At 41.4% G+C, this 18,581-nt stretch overlaps 1 protein-coding gene across 1 annotated transcript; it reads right to left on the bottom strand.

Moving 5' to 3' along the window:
• Positions 1-14,653: 14,653 nt before the first annotated feature.
• LOC139331528 (asialoglycoprotein receptor 1-like) lies at positions 14,654-17,633 on the bottom strand. Its single transcript, XM_070963029.1, has 6 exons — positions 17,561-17,633; positions 17,274-17,375; positions 16,446-17,111; positions 16,206-16,348; positions 15,385-15,494; positions 14,654-14,789 (listed from the first exon to the last, which is right to left on the bottom strand). The coding sequence occupies exons 1-6, from the start codon at positions 17,631-17,633 to the stop codon at positions 14,654-14,656; spliced, it is 1,230 nt and encodes a 409-aa protein (XP_070819130.1).
• Positions 17,634-18,581: the final 948 nt, after the last annotated feature.

Below are 18,581 nucleotides of genomic sequence, written 5' to 3'. Positions count from 1 at the left end.
AGACCCATCAGAGCTTTGTAAGCAGGATTAAGAATGGGGACGTCACCTTCCTGTGCCAGAGCCAGAAAAATGGCCTCAGCCATCACAAATCGTGACAAACAAAAATGACGGCCACGAAAATGGCAGCACGTCATTATAAGTCGACTGATAGAAAAAGCTCTTAAATCGACATATTTCCTCAATCATAATGAAAAACGATGAATACTCTGAGCAATCACTGCTGCAGCTTCAGAGTCTAATAAAAATGACAACAGCAGGGTGAACATCTCAGTCACTTCTGATTGGTTAGAGCAAAATGTAAAAATATTCAACATATATTGGTTAATACGAACACTGTCAGACTGTGATGAAGTGAAAAAGAAATGGGAATGCAGTGTGGTTAAAGATATGGAGCTTAGAAAACTCAATTTTTGACTTTTCTTTATCATTTTGGAAACATTTTGGGAAGCCTGAGACTGACCTGACAATCTCTACTTCTTGCATTTTCAACACCTGTACAGTGGAAGATCAGAGCGGATTAGCAGTCAGAAAGGTTTTGTTTTCAAGCCAAAAATCACAAACAAGTTAGTTTTTTTTCCATTTCTCTAGTGATGCTATCACCACACTGTGCTGTAATAAGGAATCTTACTTGTGTGTCTGCTGTTTAAAATATGCTTTATTGTATATGTGTCAACTCCAGGACACAATAATCCAAGGGAATGGTGGAGAAGATGTGGAAATTAACACTAAAATTAACTGAAAGTTTGTACCATTAAGCCTACTGTTGTGCTCAAAACTACTGTACTTACTCCCAGTCGCTCACATTCACAAGACTTTAGGGCAAACTCTGTAATGATTCACACATTTCTAATCTAATCAAACATTACCATTCCCACTTGGACAAACAACTTGAGTTTCATTGATAAAACAGAATGTCCTAAACTGGTGTTTAAATCACCTAAAGGTGTGGTTTTCCTTTCCCTGACCATAATGCACTTGAATGTGTAGCATTGTTTGAGTCCTTATTTCCTTGCCAGATTATTCCTCCATTACTAAGACCTGGTCCGAGCTGTCTTTAATGGACACATCTGGGCTGAAAGCCAGCAGTCATTTTCAACTCTGTTGCTTTATGCAATGACTCACAATTAGCTCCACTGAGGTAACTGTCAGCACACTAATCTCTGGCTTTTTTATATATAATCAAAGGAGAGGCTTTCAGGGTGTTTACTCAAAAACATGATCAGATTCTGGGGAACAGTGGGCTCGTTGATGAGTGGGAGCTTTGTGTTTGATCCCCCCCCCCCCGAGGCTTCCCAGCATGTCAGGGACTTGATGGACCGTGTGGAGAGCCAGGTCACCTGCATCAACCACCTCCACCCTCCCCCAGGATGATGAGGGTGGTGGACAGATGAGTGTTGACTAAGTGGTGCTGACACGCCATTCCTCGCCTACCTCTGTTTGTATGTGTGTGACTCTAAAAATACTGCATGCTTACAGGAGCTCGTCAGCAATGTTTGTACACTGGGAAAATAAAAGTACTGTGTGTTGTAATTCTCTGTGATGGTGTTTTGTAGGACTTATGATGAAACAGAAAAATGTGCATTGGTACTGAGTCTTTCAGTATTTTTACATTTGTGGTACTGATACTTTTACTCATAAATTAAGACACTTCTTCCACTACTGAGCCCACCCCATAAGACTATATTTTTTAAATCTGGGACCTTGTGTTAAACCCCACTGCTTAAAATACAGATGGCAGATTTTGTTAGCTGTAGCAAGCTAGCTGATTAAGCTAACGTTAGCTCCATTAGTTTGACCCTGGCTGACTTTTTAATGTAATATTTGTAAAAGAGAACAAAGCAAAATTGTCTTAAATATGCTGGCACAGGCTCTATAATCTATATAATGATCAAATCTGAGGCTAAAGTCTGTTTGGATGCTAACTATAGAAAAACATCATTGGACAAGCAACGCAGAGGTTTATGCTTAATTGTATTTTTGTTGTTTCAAACAAAAAAAAACCTTTCAGGATTAGGTCTAAACAATGAATTTAGTACACATCAATGCTATTTTGGATAGGCCTAGCATATCTGGCTATGGTTCCTGGACTGTAAGCAAATCCAACAGAGACCCTTCCACACAGTTGCCTGTTGTGAACGCTTGTTTTAATGAAACCTCTAACCCCTAAAAATAATATATACCCTAGCCTTGGACATAAGGCTCGGTTACTGCTGTAAGTGGTAAGCTAGTTAGCTAAGCATGCTAACATTAGCAGTGTAAGTAAAACATGAACATGTTGTTTACTCCATTCCTTCCTCTTTTGTGTGTGTTGATAAAATGACACAACCCTCAGTGTCACTCTGCTTACAGCCCCATTAACACACACACACACATACACACACACACACGCACACACACACACACACAGTGTAGAACGACAGGGTCTGACAGACCTGTCTCACCTACTTATGGCTGCTAGCTATAATTGGACAATCACTGTTCATTGAAGGGATGTTGAACCTGAACATTGTCTGTATGACAGAATAAATGTCCCTGCAAAGATGGAAAAGTGAGGACATTTTGCCGGGTTGTCACTTCTTTAAGAGGTGATTTTGAGTCAAGGGGATAGAAGAAATCTCATCGCTGAACACGGTGATGAGATGGAGTCAGGGAATGAATACAGCCAAAGAAAGCTGCCGTGGGTGTATATGCAGTAAATATAATGTGTGTGTATGTGTGTGAGATGGAGTAGAGGAGAATAGGAAGTAAAAGAGGAGTGGGTGAGAGGTGGAGAAGGGAAGGAAAATAAAGGAGAAGATGAGAGTAAATAGGACAAAAAGCAAACAAGTATGAGAGAGAAATGTAAAGGGGAGGAGAGCAAAGAAAGAGAGGAGAAAGGACAGCAAAGGAAGGAGAGGAGAGGAGGATGGAAGGGAGGACGGGGGAGTCTGAGGCTGAAAGGCTGGATAGTTCGCTGTCGGATTAGCTTACCGCCCTCAGAGGCGTCTTTGTGAGGGCAGCTGGGTGCTGGTGGTAGTCGGTGGGGGCTTTAGGGGGGTAAGACCGGGCCTGTACCTGTGACTCACTGGCCACAGGTGTCAATCAAACTCGACCTGGCTGCCAGAGGAATGTGGTAAACAAGGCTGTGTGGTCCCAGAGACCCGGAGCGGTGTCTAACGGTGGCCGGAGCAGCGATGTGACGGCTGAATCAGACGCTCAGCTGCTCGCTGCAGTGCAGGTAACACCTGGAGGCGAGGAAGACAGAAAATACACCCCTATCTCTGCTCGGCTTTGTGTTTTTTTAGGAGCTGTAATCGTACGCCAGGTCTTTCTGCCTGGAGGCGATGTGAGCAGAGGTTATTGTTCAGTCATCTAACAGTGCACCTTTCTTCCTTCTCAGGTTCCACTTGAGCACTTTCATTTGTCAAGTCTGAGAGTTTTTTTTCTCTTTTTAAGTTTACAAGCCTCTATTTCTGCAGGCGTAAGGCAGACCAGCATCACATAAAATCTCTGATGGGATCAGCAACTTGTCAGAGTAATAGTATATTATTTAAAGTTGCATGTATGTCATTTTTCAAAATATCAGTAAAGGGAGAAAGATTGTTCAGATGAATTCATGCTTCATCACTTCGTAGTGAGATGTTTTTTTGTAATCGAGCGCCACGGCTGAGGTCACTGCAGCATTTTTGGAAATATGTTTGAGGGAAGCAAGTTAAATTCTATGATTACACTCATATTGTGTTGTTTTAAGGCTATTTCTGAAATTGTTTTGTAGATTCATCTTAAAATTTTTGTTTTGTTAGTTTTGTTGGTGGCTGGTCAGGCCTGTGTTAGGCAGGTGAGGTTGCACTGGCCGGATTTGGACTCAGGACCTCAATATTTATGAACTCTCGCGAAGGCCCTGAGCAGCATTGCTAACTTCATAAATAAAACACAGCACATTAGTGTTGCTCCGACACACCTGTGCCACTGACTTTGTCTGTGCAGCAGGTACATTGCAAAATTACCTTTTTGTTTGTTTATGACGCCACTTCATAATATGTCAAGGTATATAGATTAATATGACACAAACATAATGAGGGATAATAGCAATTCTATATAATATCATGTGAAAACAAAGCCAGATGGCCAAAAGACAATTTATTATTTATATAAATTTCACTGAAGCAGAACAAAACAACAGAAAATCTGGCTGCTGCAGAAAGTGTAGCACCGCTGGTGGTAATTCTACATAGATGAGGGATTTCAGCGTGGCTGTCTGGCACTGGAGGTGAGTAAAAAGATGGCGAGTAGAGGAATGGCTCCGGAGGCAGAGGTCTGTGCAAGAAAGGCGCCTGTTTTATTAACCACAAATTACTACGAAACAAAGGTTCCAGGAAAATTAATGAGGAGCAAATGAGCTAAAAACACAAAAAACAAAGCCTCACAGCAAGCTGCTGCCAACAACAAGTCTCCCACAGTCAGCGCCCAAGAGGTTTTACACACCCCACAGCCCCACCCTGGATTAAAACCACTGTACGGGGTAAACCAGAGAGGACGTCCCCCCGAAACTTGATCACAGCAGGAAGATATGAAACATTTGATTTATAACAAACATTTAAATGCCAAGAGCAACTATTAATAAACCCCCCCCCAGGATGGATTAATGCTCCCCCACCCTTAACGAGCCAACAGTGTGTGGTCACACAAAGAGGAGCAGAGTACTCTTTACACTGCGTCATTTGACATGTTGGGAGTGAGAATGAGTGTCCGTAAATTTAAGATCCTGCAGTTATTTTCAGTCTTTGTTTTGCTCTTTGATTTGCTGGGTTTTGTTTATCACTCTGTGTTCTGTACCTGAACCATTTGCCCTCTGTCTGGTTTGCTTGATTATATCTCTGTCTGTATCCTCTCTGTCATGCCACCATGTAATGCATTGTTGTTCTTCACTTATTGAAAAAAGAAATAGCATCGAGCGTGGGGATTTGTGTCCTTGCTGTCTGGCAGTGAAGAAGCAGCTCTGAGCTGCCGTTCACCCTCAGATGACCTCAGACTGGAGAAGAACTGCTGATGTTCGCTCAGTGTTTGAACATTTAGCTGTACGGGCCCTTCTCACCCGTTTCCTTCACTGCTGCTGTTTGTCCAGCTTTTCTTGTGCTGTCGCAGCTACTGTAAGACTAAAGAAAAAGGAATTTGATTTAAACGACTCACAGCATAATATATCACTTAGTACAGACATAGAAGTTGGTATTCTAAGATGTAAATGTGGATTGTTGCTCTCTGAAACCTTCTTGGCAGCATACATGTAAAACCCTGTCTGCTGCTGCTTAAAATAAAAATGTAGTTCCACGTACTGTCAGAGGAAAAGTATCAGAGGAAAAATACTGCTCATGTCTTTTCAGAAACAAATGAAGAAGTTAGTTTCTTTCTTTTAGTTTCATTTACACAGTTTCTTTTATTCAGTGGGTTTTTAATTTATTTGCATTTGATGAAGGCTGTAATCATAATCATTAGGTCATTTTAATTATCATTATTTTATAAATGTTTTATTATTGTCTCCTAATTTTGATTGTATATTAAATTAAGATGCATATGAAAAAAATACTTCAAACAGGAATTTTATTTTGCTCACTGGCAGAGTTAATTATTGAAATCTCTGCTTTTTGCAAAAGTGCATTAAAAAAGCTTGAAACAGCTTCCTAAAAATTATACAGTTTAAAGAAAGGTAAGTTAAAAAGGATGTTTTGGAGCTAAAAATGAGTCCCCTTCTAGCTTGCAGGTGGAAAAGAACTAAAATAGTTTTCTGTATTTCTTCCCATCAGATTTTCAGAATTTCTAACATTCCAGAGGTAAACATGTTCATTGGTAACGAGGCTGAGTCGTTCACAAGAGAGGAGGGAGAGAGGTTCAGCGCTTTGTGGGAAACTGCAAATAGTCCATCAGTTGGTGGACACGGTGGAACAGTGGCAACACTGTCGCCTCACAGCTAGAAGGTTCGATTCTCGTCTGGGGGCGTGCTGCCCCGTATCTCGAGGAAAGAGGCCTTTCTGTGTGGAGTTTGCATGTTCTCCCCGTGTTCACCTGGGGTATCCTCCATAAAATACCCCCACTAAAAACATGCAAGAAGATCACCACCTGATCAATGGTGACAACAAGGAACTGGGTCCCCAGGCGCCGCCGTCAGCTGGCAGCCCACCGCTCATGGTCCGCCGCAGAGGAAGGACTGACCAAGGATGGGTCAAATGCGGAGAAAGAATTTCACATAAGCATGGCCTGTGTGCATGTAGTGTGCATTGTGTGTGTGATAAATAAAGTATGTCTCTTCTCTTCTTCTTCTTCTCTTCAGTTGAAGAAGGTTTCTTGATGCACAGTTGAAAAAAGACGGGGGGGCACTGCATTAAAAACCAACATGACTGTGTAAAGGATATCACTACATGAGCTTGGGAACACATCAGGAAAAGTGTGCTGCGGTCTGATGAGTTCACATTTCAGATTAATTCAGGAAATCATGGATGTTGTGTCCTCTGGGCTGAAGAGGAAAAGTACAATCCAGCTTGTTACCAGCCCAAAGTTCAAAAGCCAGCGTCTGTGATGGTAGGGGGTGTGTTAGTGCCCATGGCATGAGTAACCTGCACATCTGTGAAGGCACCATTAATGCTGAGAGGAACAAACAGGTTTTGGAGCAACATATGCTGCCATCCAGATGACGTCTTCTTCAGGGACGTCCCTGCTTATTCAATGCAAAGACACATTCTGCAGTGTTACAGCAGCGTGGCTGCATAGTAAAGGAGTGCAGGTACTAGACTGGCTGCCTGCAGTCCAGACAATAAGGTTTGGACTGAATTTAACAAGGAAAGACAAGGGAATTAGAATTGTCTGAGTAATGAAAATAGTACTGAAAATGACCATTAGTAGGTCTAATTTGTACATGATGAAAGCTATCTATTGCATCAAGAAGACGCATCCATCCCGTTGTAAATGTAGCCTTTCCGCGTGCGCTAATCATTTGTATTTGCTCTCTGATCTGATAAAAGCAGACACTCCAGATTTTCACCATCTGTCCTCCGTTTGATTTTCACATCCTGAAGGATGATTGGAGTTTGTGTTTGTGGTGTCATGGCGGCATTTTTTGCCGCTCATGCAGCTCTGATGTGTCCGTGTTTTCTGTTCAACACCTCTGCTCCCCTCATATGTCTGAATGACTGCGTATGAACAGATCCAGAGCTGATTTATTCTGCAATACTTTGCCTCCTGCTCTGATGTGAGCTTGTATTTCATTCGGGCTGTTGAAATATTTCACTTCCTACAGTATGAGGTTTGATAATGAATTGTGATTATGAAGGATTTTAAGGCAGCCTCCATAAGGAGCAGTTTATTTGGCATTTTGCCAGGATCTATATGTGTTGGCCCCGAATGGACTGTGCCATTGGAGAGCTTATAGGCTCCATTTTGACTTTGCACTCAGTTTTTATGAGATCTTTATTTTATGGGTGCTTTGGCATATGGTGCTTTTTTATTTGTTTGCAACCTTTATATACATCAAGGATTCTGCTGCCGTGGCCAGAACTCTTAAAAAGGAGTTTGAATATCAGTGTAGTTAGATAAAGGAAAAATAAACTGCAGTATATCACTTTTTCTTTATCACTAGTCTAGGAGCCAGGTTATAGTTTTATGACATACTGTAAGTTTTATAACTTTTAGCCATGCTAGCTCTATAATGGCGATGTCAGTCTGTCAATTGATTTATCTTTTTGGTCCAGATCCAAATATTACACCAACTGGGATGGATTGGGTGGAACTTTAGGATGGATGGACACAGCTCATTTACGACAATCACACACAGTAAAGCAGCAGTTGTCACCCTTTTTGTCTGACATGTTGTCTTTGAGTGAATGAAGGCCTGAAGAGATGAAAGTCATCTGTATTTGGCAAACAAAACCAAAGTTCTAAAAGGTTAGAAACAAATGATGATTTTGTGCAACAAAAATCTGCTTTACTTTCTTGTGACACCTCACATTTATCTTGGACGACCCTTGGGGAGTCCCGACCCCCAGTTTGGGAGCCGCTGACATTTAGCAGACTGAGACAGAGCATGAAAGAGATGAGAGAAAAAATATCCTCCCTGCAATGATCATGGAGCATTTTGTCAGTGTACTTTTTGAACGCCTGATATAATTACAACTTTCACAAATGGAGATTGTCTTGCAATTTATTCTAAATTTAGGTGTTTCCTTTTGCTTCAGATCAGAGCAGTGCACTCTGATTCGGTATGACAGCCGGAAGGAAATTTATGGAGAAAAGATGCATTTATACATACAGTGTGAACCCTTGTCTGTATTTTTCCAGAGGTCCTTCCACTCAGCATGTATGCCTTTCACTGATGAGTATATGATTGAACATTCAAAATAAAATGTAGATCAGAAATGCCAAGCATACGCAGAACTGAACCAATGCAAGTTTGCACAGGGTGAAACAAAAAACCTCTTCCGTTCTGCTTTCTGTGGCTCCATCTTTCTTCCAACTTGCAACTATATTTGGAGTTCAGTGTCTTTCAGACAAGGCACTGAGATACTTTCACAGTATATGTAGCTACAGACCTGAAATCAAGCACAACAAAGCTTTAATTCAGCACTCAGCACTATCTAATCTCTGGGAACCAGTTCAAACACTTCAGTCTGCCAGAGCCGGAGAAACGCTCTCAGTTTTTCCTACAACAGTTAAGAGACGGCTCTAAGTGCTCCACATGGAGGGAGGGATCAATACATAAGTACAGCACAGCAGCTGCCCTGACAGCCCGTCTTCTTCCCCGGATGTCTAATGCAGCAGCGAGGAAAATCAAAACATCAACTGCTAGGAGGTCTGGCACATGTCAGCGTACCAACCGTTTCTGTCATTCTGAAATTTTTGACAAATGACACATTTTTGCGGTCGTGTTTCTCTGCATCTTTTCCCAGCACTTTGCTACAGCTGCCACCGAGGCTGATGTCTGCACTACAGCTGCATCTGAAAAACCTTCATGCTGAGGAGTGCAGATCGCTCGCAAATGGCTTGTTTTCAAGAAAGCATTCACAGTTTCTATGGTCTTTAGTGGAGTTGGCACAGCACTTTGGCCCAGATTAAAATAACTCAACAACTATTTGATGGATTGCCATTAAGTTTTGCACAGACATTCATGAAGCCTGATGACTTTGGTGATGCCCTAATGTTTCCTCTAGTGCCACCAAGAGGACAGATCAAAAGTTCACTTTGGTTTATCACCAAATGCCTGCACTTTGTGTTTAGTCCTAATTAGCTAATGATAGCATGCTTATGCTAAACTAAGTTTATATTGTCAGCATGTTAGCATGCTAACTTTAATTTAGCACTACTGTGCCTAAATACTTCTTCAAGGAGGATGAATTTCTGCACCAAACCTGAAGGCAGTTTGGAAGGAGGATATCAAGATGTTTGGCTCTGGACCAAAATACTGGGGGGAGTGAGACTGAGCGACCTTGCCATCCTTATGTTCTTGTCAGTCAGTTCAAAAACAAAGTTTGTAATATGGCTTACCTTGTACCTCATGTCATGTAACGCTGTCAATCATTCTGCCTCAGCGGGAAGTAAATCTGCTGGAAAAGGGAACAGAAACCAGAGATGATGAATGTCTGCAGCCTGAGAGAGGCAGGAGGAAGGAAGAAAACCCAAAAATTTAATTTACACACAGAACATTTTCTGAAGGTTGTTTCAGACCAATCAGAGTGAAGCTGAAGTCAAACAGATGCCATGTGCAAAAGGAGCATCCTGTTTTTTCTGCACAATAAATAAAGCTGCACTCACACATACGTTCATTTTTGCTTTGTTTAAATCAGCGGCAGCATTTTAACATGAAAGCAGTCGTTCTGATCCTGAACTTACATTTAGAGACTATTTCTAACTTTCTTACTTTGATAATGTATTATTTTATTAAATATCATACTGTGAGTAAATGTTCTGCAGATTCAGCCAACACTAATTCACGTTTGCTTCAGTTCACTCCGTTCAACCACAAATGAGATTATAGATTTTGGCTTAATGCTTGCAAATAACTACACGGCTTCTTCATGTTCCCAGCAAAGTTTGCACCTTAGTAAACACTTAAAATAATAATAACAAAATAAAAAAGTCAAGCGCAAGTAAGCACAAACAATTCATTGGAGCATAGTTACAAATATTAATTTAACAAGAGCATAAAAAAGTAAGTGTAGAAGTCTTAAGAACTAACTTTTTATGTGAATATCTTAGTGGTGTATCTATAAACGTCTCCTCTAAACAGGAAAAACAGTGAGACCATTATCAGAACAGATATAATGCAAATCCATGATGACAGAAATATAAATAAGAATGTGTCCACACAGAAAAACTTACATACGTCTTTTCCCTTATACATGAACTGGTAACAGACTGTGGAGTGACAGCCTCAGTGGTGGATATGCTCTTAATTTATGCCCCATTATTTCTTTTCAAAGTGGCCATCCAGCAAAGGATAAAGGCCCTGCATTGAAAAGGGGGACATGTAAGACTACTCTTACTACACCCCCTGCTGCCAAGTTGGTTTCCCTTAACGTGTTACTGGCTGTTTCTGAGTGAGAACCTCAATGATGCAAGAACATCAGTTAAAATGCACATTTTCTTCTTTGCCCTTCCTCTCAGTGGCAGGTCTAACGAGTGGTGGAGTGGCACAAGTATCGCTATGCAAACAGATGTTTAAGGTTGCATCTACGTCCATGTATGGCTAATTTGTGCAAGTGGAAATGAAGCTTTTGGGTGAAGCAATTCTATTTTTGGGGGGTCAACACCTGGATGTTATAAATAAGTAAAAATAACCAAGTTTAACTCACACTCTGACAAATCTGGTAATACTTCCTAGCTTATCCCACTTTGTAAAATGGGCCTCTGTTGCCTAGAAACATTTCCTTTCTCCTTTACCATCTGCAGACTCACACAGCAATCAGGACCATTTCGATATCAAGCCTCACACGGAGGCAGCCGTTTGCAGAGAGGTTTGTGCTTGTCAGCCTGCACTGTAAATTAAAGAAATATACTGCAAATGGGAATTCTGAAAGGCTTGTTTGCTTCTGTTTGTACGTTTTGATTAAAAAAAGGTGAATGACGATGTGGGTGGAGACACAGTGAGGCGGCGAGAGACCAAAGGTTCAACAGCTGAGGCTCAACACCCAGCAGCATAGCGGCGATCATATGCTGCAACCAGTTCCAGCAAAGACAGTTGGCTGTTTTGGTGGCTGAGACAACAGTGAGGCACTGACAAGTCATGGTTAAGCCAGACTGAACAGACATGGGTGAATAAGTAGATGGACAGTGTTAAGCTCTGCATGTTGTCCTTACTGACAGATCTCAGACAGATCATAAACAACTGAAAACAATGTGTCTGTCAGTGAGAGGAAAAATGTGTGCGTTTATTTCCATCTGAGAGAAAAGTTCTAGGATTAGGGAAATTATAACTGGAGAACAACGTGTCTCAAAAGGTCACGGCTGCACTTTGGACATGCGCTTCATGTTAAAAAAACACAAGAGCTGATCGTTTTTTGTTTACATGTTTCAAGACATTTGTAGAAAACAGATCATGTCCCTTTTGGGCTTCCATAGCATGCAAAATGCCAAGGACTCCCAAAACAACATTTGACTGTTGGAAAGTGGCAGTGACAGACATACTGGACCCTCTTTGACGCGTGGTTGATGTTTAAACAGTCACAGTTGGTTCAGTTTAGGCAGAACTGCAGAATTACGCAGGAAAATGATGGTTTGGGTTAAAGTTACGTAAGGTACGTTACATACATTGGTGATGTTACGTTCATGACGTACAGTACTTGGTTACATTCCACTACTGTCTATGAGTAACTGAATATATGTCATATCATACACCATGTCATCAAAGTCTCCCCTGATTAAAGATATATTGTACAGTAGAGGAAACAGTTCAAGGGGATTAGGAATTAAAACTGGGTTCAATGAAGTATAAATGCTGCAAATGTGGCAAAATACATTTGCTAAACAGACTGGTAAGACTGGTAACATGGTAGGGGTTGGGCAAACGCAGTGTATTACAACAGTTTACAAGACTACATGAACTTTCAAAAACAGTTACGAGTTAAATGGGAACATCTCTGACAAACAGCATCAGAGACTAAAAGTCGGATGAGCAGCATTTTTAGCTGAGCTGTTGCGTTGGATTGCATCATATCGTAAAGGTGTTGCATCTATTGTGTCCACCCCCGCTCGTCACCCTGCTACACCCTGAACAGATGACAAGGCACTGACACACAGCGAGTGCTGACGATGCTCTCTGCCGCCACACCAGAGCACATGTTACATAACACAGAAGAAGACGCGGCACGTTTTACAATCACCGACATGTGAGCAGCACACAGAGCAGATGCATTTAGCGGGCAGAGACGCCACGCTCTGGCATGCGGCTCGTTTTGGGTGTGGTGGCGGTCGCATTGAGTGTGGCCGCTCTTGAAGGGGGTATCTCAACCATTAATCGGACTAAGTCTTTCATTCCCGCCAGAGATGAGTCCGATCCAAACCGTCTGTGGTTGGGTGGTGAGATGGGCCTCCCCCGCGGGACGTAGGCGGGTGGTGAGGTTGCACTTTGGGCCGCCTGACTAAAAATAAAAGATCAAGGAACTTCAAGCAGACATGCTGGTCTGGTTAGACTCACAGAGCAGAAAACAGGGGTTTTGAAAAGAGTTTAAAAGGGTGTTGCATGTGCGTTAGCCTGATGACTAAAGCCTGATGTGTTTAAATAAAGTACAAGTACAGATCACAGCAACACAAACTGAACGGCCATATTAAACACGTGACTTTGTCTCAGGAAATATACAGTAAACTATGACACAGCAGTTACTGTTTTTACTTTTTAATTTTTCCTAATGCAATGAAGCAGCTTTGGACGTACCTGTGGAAAGCCCTGGGTGGACAGGCCAAGGCTGGCTGGGGGCCAGCCTTGCTTAGTGAGGTGCAGTTAGCCTTTGTTTTGCGCTACATATTCATTCAAGCCTTACCAAGCTGTCTAGCTTCCCTCTTTAAGCACCACTTCCCACTAATGTGACCTTTCTTTCATGTCATACTGAGTCAAACAGGGGTCAAGCTGGCATTAGCTGGCTCTTGTGAGAGTGAGAATTTATGTTGCTTCTGACTGGGTTTGTGCATATACTTGAATACAACATATTTGAATGTATTATTTATTATATTTTGAGCTTGTAGCCGAGATAGGCTCCGGCCCCCCCGCGACCCCGAAAGGGATAAGTGGCATAGAAAATGGATGGATGGATTTTGAGCTTGTGTTTCTATTAATGACATTGCTTGTGTCTGCCTGTCATGAGACTGCAGACTGTCTGAGATTAATGCTTTTTGTACTGTGCTTGGTCCCTGACTGTAATGAACTGTAATAAACTTGTGCGGATATTCGCCACCTTGATTTCTGGATTTGTTCATTAACATGTAACCATTACAGAGTGGACCAGTGAATTATTAACACCAATTTATACGTTCATTTATGTTACATGCTAATAACATATTAATAATGACACATGCAAACATATCTACAGTTATTTCAATACTACAGTAAAGCATAAGACACTGATAACAAAATCTGTTTTTGTACAACCAACCTATTAATATTCAGTTACATCAAACACAACACTAAATTAGCCAAATGGTAAATTTATAAAATAATCAATCGAAGTGTAAGCTACAATCATGAAAGCTAATATATGAAGATTTGGTGAAATATGGGCAGCACGGTGGCACAGCAGGTAGTGTGCATGCCTCACAGCAAGAAGGTTGCCGGTTCGATTCCCGGGTCAGGCCTTTCTGTGCAAAGTTTGCATGTTCTTCCCGTGGGTTCTCTCCAGATACTCCAGACCAAAAACATGCTCATTAGGTTAACTGGTGACTAAAATTGCCCCTAGGTGTGAGTGTGAATGGTTGTGTGTTTGTGCCCTGCGATCGACCGGCTGCGATTCCCCGCCTCTCGCCCGTTGACAGCTGGGATAGGCTCCAGCCCCCCCCGCAACCCTGAAAGGGATAGGCGGTATAGAAAATGGATGGATGGAAATATACAAGCGAGGAGTGGAGGCAAAGCCGGTTGTGTATGTTTTATGTGTGGTGTCTATTAAAGGGTCAGGTCACCAAAATGACAGCATTGAAAAATGCATTTGAAAATTTTTCTAAGATACAGTTGAACTTTTTTTTAAGGGACATTGTGTCTGATAGATGTTGCTCTTTGTATTTTGTTTGCCATTTTTCAGCGTTCAAATTTCCATTAATCCTCATTGTGTTGGAGTCTGAGACAGAAATCTGAAAACCAAAGCTATGTACACACTGATATACCACTAGAGATATGGAAACATGAGAAATATGTTTTATTATAAAACTGACACGTTACTAGTGTCAAAAAATAAGGCTGTGTGCTATATTTTTGTTAGTCTACAAATGTCATGAATGTGTATTTGTTAGGGACTATTTTCACCTGCGGATTAATACACAACGAGCTTTTCCAGCAGCAGGACACTGACTCAAAATTACAGCATGTGTTCATGATAATGAATGAACACAACTGTCAGTACATTATAGAATATTTCCTTGTCAGTTTTGGTGTTTACATGCAGTTTGTTGACGATAAACAAACACAGAATATCACCAGACGGTGTGAATGTTATTTTTCACAGATCCAGATCTGATCGGCAAAGCAGCCGTCATCGTTCCATTCCCCCACTCCTGACGTCTTGGTCACTATTTCTCCACAGTCCTGGTTCCCATTGAAGCTGTTGGGCTGGTTGGGTTGCCAGAACCTGATGTACAAGATGACAGACAGAAACAATTAACTCCTCTCTCGGATGCTTTTTACAGCACCCACTTTTTGGGTCCCAGCTGCCCTCGGCCTGTTGTTTCTGACTCAAACTCATTTGCATGGCAGCGGTACTATGCAGGGTCTTCATGCAGTCATGGATTTTTTTTTTTTTTTAAACCGCCTGCATCACCTCCCACGCTTGTTTTGCATTCACACAAGATAATGAATTGTCTCTTCAGATGCAGTTATTTGACAGTGCATCACCTCCGGATTCAGTGGACCAGGGCTTTGAGCTGAATGTGCTGCTCGACTCTGTGGTGAAAAAGCATTTTAAAACCTTCCTCCACATTTTCTACGACTGCGCTGTTTCAAGAAGGATCACACACAGAATAGACTCTGACAGAAATTTGGTTCAGTTCACGTAGGATCAGGTGATCTCTGACGTGGTGAATAAGAAAGACATGACTATCGCAGAGCTGCAGAGTCCTTTAAACAAAAAGATGATTTATGAAGGAACCTATCCAATGTTACCGTCATCTAATGTCATGATCCAGTGAGATATTTGACTTCATACGCTTCATGCAGTCAAAACTTACGTTATGGTGACCGGGGTCCCGTCCACCCACATCCAAGTTCCCTCCTCAAGACTGTCAGTCAGTCCAATCCAGGCATTTTGGTCTGCTTTCAGTAACTGGTTGACAAATGTCTGTTAGTGTTACACACAGAGGAGACAAGAACGAGTAAAACGTGAAATTCTTTCAAACTGTCACTGTAGGTTGAAGCTGGCTCTACCAGCAGCTCTGTAGGTTGTATATGGACTTTTTCAGTGTGCAGGAATGAAGTGATGTGATGGAAAACAGTAAAATCACTTCTTAGAAGTATATAAATATATCATATAAAATCCCTGCTGTTTGTCTGCACAAGTGAAGAAAACAGCAGCGCCCTCATTCTGGATCCTGCTGTTTACCATCAAAACGCATTACTGATTGCCTAAAACCGACTGCACACCTGTTTCTGAGTTTCTGGAACATGATTTTCTAGCCAAGACCAGCAGTCAGTCATCACTCTCAGCTGTCAGATCACGCACTAATGCTCCACAACCAACTGACCAGAGAAGGATTGATCACAGAGTCTGAGTAATGTTAGGAATTTAATTAGACAACACACAGTAACAGTGTGAGCTGTCCTTAAAGCAGTTTCTTCTTCTCCACTTTCTACTGTAAGCAAAACTATCCACCACCTCATTACAATCCAGATCGCTGTCTACTTTTACAGTTTTTGCACTTTATGGCGCAGAAGGAGTCCAAAACAAGCTCTCACTCAGCCGATCTGGTTCGTCTCTTACGTCATGCTGCATGTCAGCATCTCGCAGTGACGTCATTCCTGTGGTAGCTCCCATTTATCCTTTTTCGCTCACCTGTTCCTCCCTGCTGTCTATGACCACCAGATCTGCTCCCTTGGTGACGCAGTCTCGTCTGCTTATCGTCCAGTTTTTCCTCGCAGTGGAGACGAAGTAGCAGCTGATGTCAAACTTCGTCCAGCCTGCTGGACAGACCAAGTCTACGAAGTGAAAACAGGCCAAAGAAAGGGCTGAGAATACATAAAAACACTGATCAGGACTGAGCACTAAATGAAACCTTTAGGAGAAACATCTTACTTCTTCTTACTTTGTCCACCTTCTTCTGTAACTGATCTCTGCTTGTAGCCAAGCTGCTGTAATTGGTCTGTAACTGCTCTTTTTCCCTCTGCACAGTATTATAACGATTCTGCAACTGCTCCTTGTCTTTCCACAGTGAACTATAGCTGATCTGAAGTTGATAGCTGCTAATATTCAGTGTGTTATAGCTCCTTTGCAGCTGGCCCTTGTCCCTCGTCAGCGAGGAGTAATTCCCCTGTAACCGATGAAGAAAAGTCTGCAGCTCATCATTTCCTCTTTGCAGGTTATTGTAATTGGTCTGTAGCTGGTCTTTACTGGCTGTCAGATTATTGAAATTGGTCTGTAACCCCTCAAAATTCTTCTGCATCTCATCATAGCTTGCCTGTAACTGATCGCTCTCTTGCTTGATGGTGTCGTAACTTGCTTGTAACCGGTCCGTCTCGTTTTTCAGATGGCTGAAGTTGACCTTGAGCTCGTCTCTTTCAGCACTTAAAGAATTGTGACTTTGCTGCAGTTGATTTTTTTCTGCAGTCAGGTTAGTCAGTCTGGCCTCTAACTGTTTTCTGTCTGCAGTTAAAGCATCGTAGCCGCTCTGCAGTCGATCTCCTTGAGGGCTGTAACCGTGCTGTGTTGGGTCTGATGAGGCGGGACGGGTGATTAGCTCATCTGTGAAATGCAAAAAAAAAAAAAGTAAAATATGCTTAAATTATGGGATATTTTCATTTAATTATAAACTGCTCTTGGATTTTCAAACATTAAAGGCCAGGTTGCAGTTGCTAAAATATATAAATTATTCATATTTTGTTTGATAACAGACAAATCACTCACAGTAGATAATCTGTCCAACGTTCCCAGCCAACAGGACAGCGCACAGTAATCCAAGACACACAGTCATACATCTCGACGGCGGATTTCTTCTCTTAATATCCCCTAAATCAAAAGGAAGAAAACAGTCAAATGTCATTTTTAATAGACCCCTCTGAGCAGTTTCTCCCTGTGAAATAGAAGTTTTATGAAGTACTTATCCACAGCAGCACAGTTGACATTTATATGAACAAGTTCAATATTATTTCTTTAAAGCTGATTCACAGTTTGTTTCCAGGTTGATACTGTACCTTGGTTAATAAGGCTTTCCTTTGTGAGGTTCCTGTTTAAATATATGTCATCATCAATTTCCATTGTGTCCATTGTCTTGCTGTTTTTCCTGTTTAGAGGAGACATTTAAAGATTCTCGCAAAGCCACAAATACGCCAAGTTATAGACATAAAAAGTTAATTCTCAAGACTTTGACAGTTACTTTTTACACTCCTTTTAAATCAATATTTATAACTATGCTCCATTAATTGTTTGTGCTTGCTTGTGCTTAAGCTTCATTGTATTCTAGTTGTATTGGGTCTAAAAAGTGAATTTACATTAAAATCCTGTTTAATTAATACAAACACTGCTGGGAACATAAAGAGGCCTTTAAATCATTTGCAAGCATTAAGTCAAAATCTATAATCTCATTTGTGGTTTGCTGTTGGAGTGTGCACAACATTAAGCTTGTTTGGGTAATCCAACTATTTAAGTTTTAATTAGATCCTTTCATTTTACAGGAAAGCTAATCTATACAAACACTTAAAATAAAACTGGACTGAAAGTGAATTAGACAATTTGCAGAACATTTACTTGTAGTACAATGTTCAATAATATAAGTAATAATATAAAATAGTGCGCTTACCTTGGATCTGAGACGGTAAAGTCAGTATCTGTACGACTTTGCTGCCACTGATTTATAACAAACAGCAAAAATGAATGTATGTGTGAGTGCAGCTTGATTTATTGGGCAGAAAGCAGGATGCTCCTTTTGCACATGTCATCAAATGTTTGATTTAAACCTCACTCTGATTGGCCTGAAACAACTTTCACAAACGCTCAGTTCAGATTCCAGGTAATTTTCGGCCACAATTATTCAGAGCCATCTGGAATTCACCCGCAAAGCGGAGTTATCGGTGGTTCTCTCTCAGGCTCCAGACCTTTATCCCGTGTGGTTTCTGTTCCTGTTTCCCACAGATTAACTTCCCACTCAGGTCAAATGAGTGTTACATGACCAAGACACAAGGTAAGACATCCCGTAAATATCAAAACTGCAAACTC

The sequence above is a fragment of the Chaetodon trifascialis genome, chromosome 5 (genome assembly GCF_039877785.1).
Source record: "Chaetodon trifascialis isolate fChaTrf1 chromosome 5, fChaTrf1.hap1, whole genome shotgun sequence".
In the NCBI taxonomy this organism is placed as follows: domain Eukaryota; kingdom Metazoa; phylum Chordata; class Actinopteri; order Chaetodontiformes; family Chaetodontidae; genus Chaetodon; species Chaetodon trifascialis.
This window is presented reverse-complemented; position numbering and strand designations above follow the sequence as displayed.

Coding starts and splice junctions, on each gene's coding strand:
- LOC139331528 (XM_070963029.1), bottom strand. CDS start 17,633: ATGGACACAATGGAAATTGATGATGACATATATTTAAACAGGAACCTC. Junction 17,376..17,560: donor GGAAAGCCTTATTAACCAAG/GTACAGTATCAA, acceptor CTTTTGATTTAG/GGGATATTAAGAGAAGAAAT. Junction 15,495..16,205: donor TAGACAGCAGGGAGGAACAG/GTGAGCGAAAAA, acceptor TAACACTAACAG/ACATTTGTCAACCAGTTACT.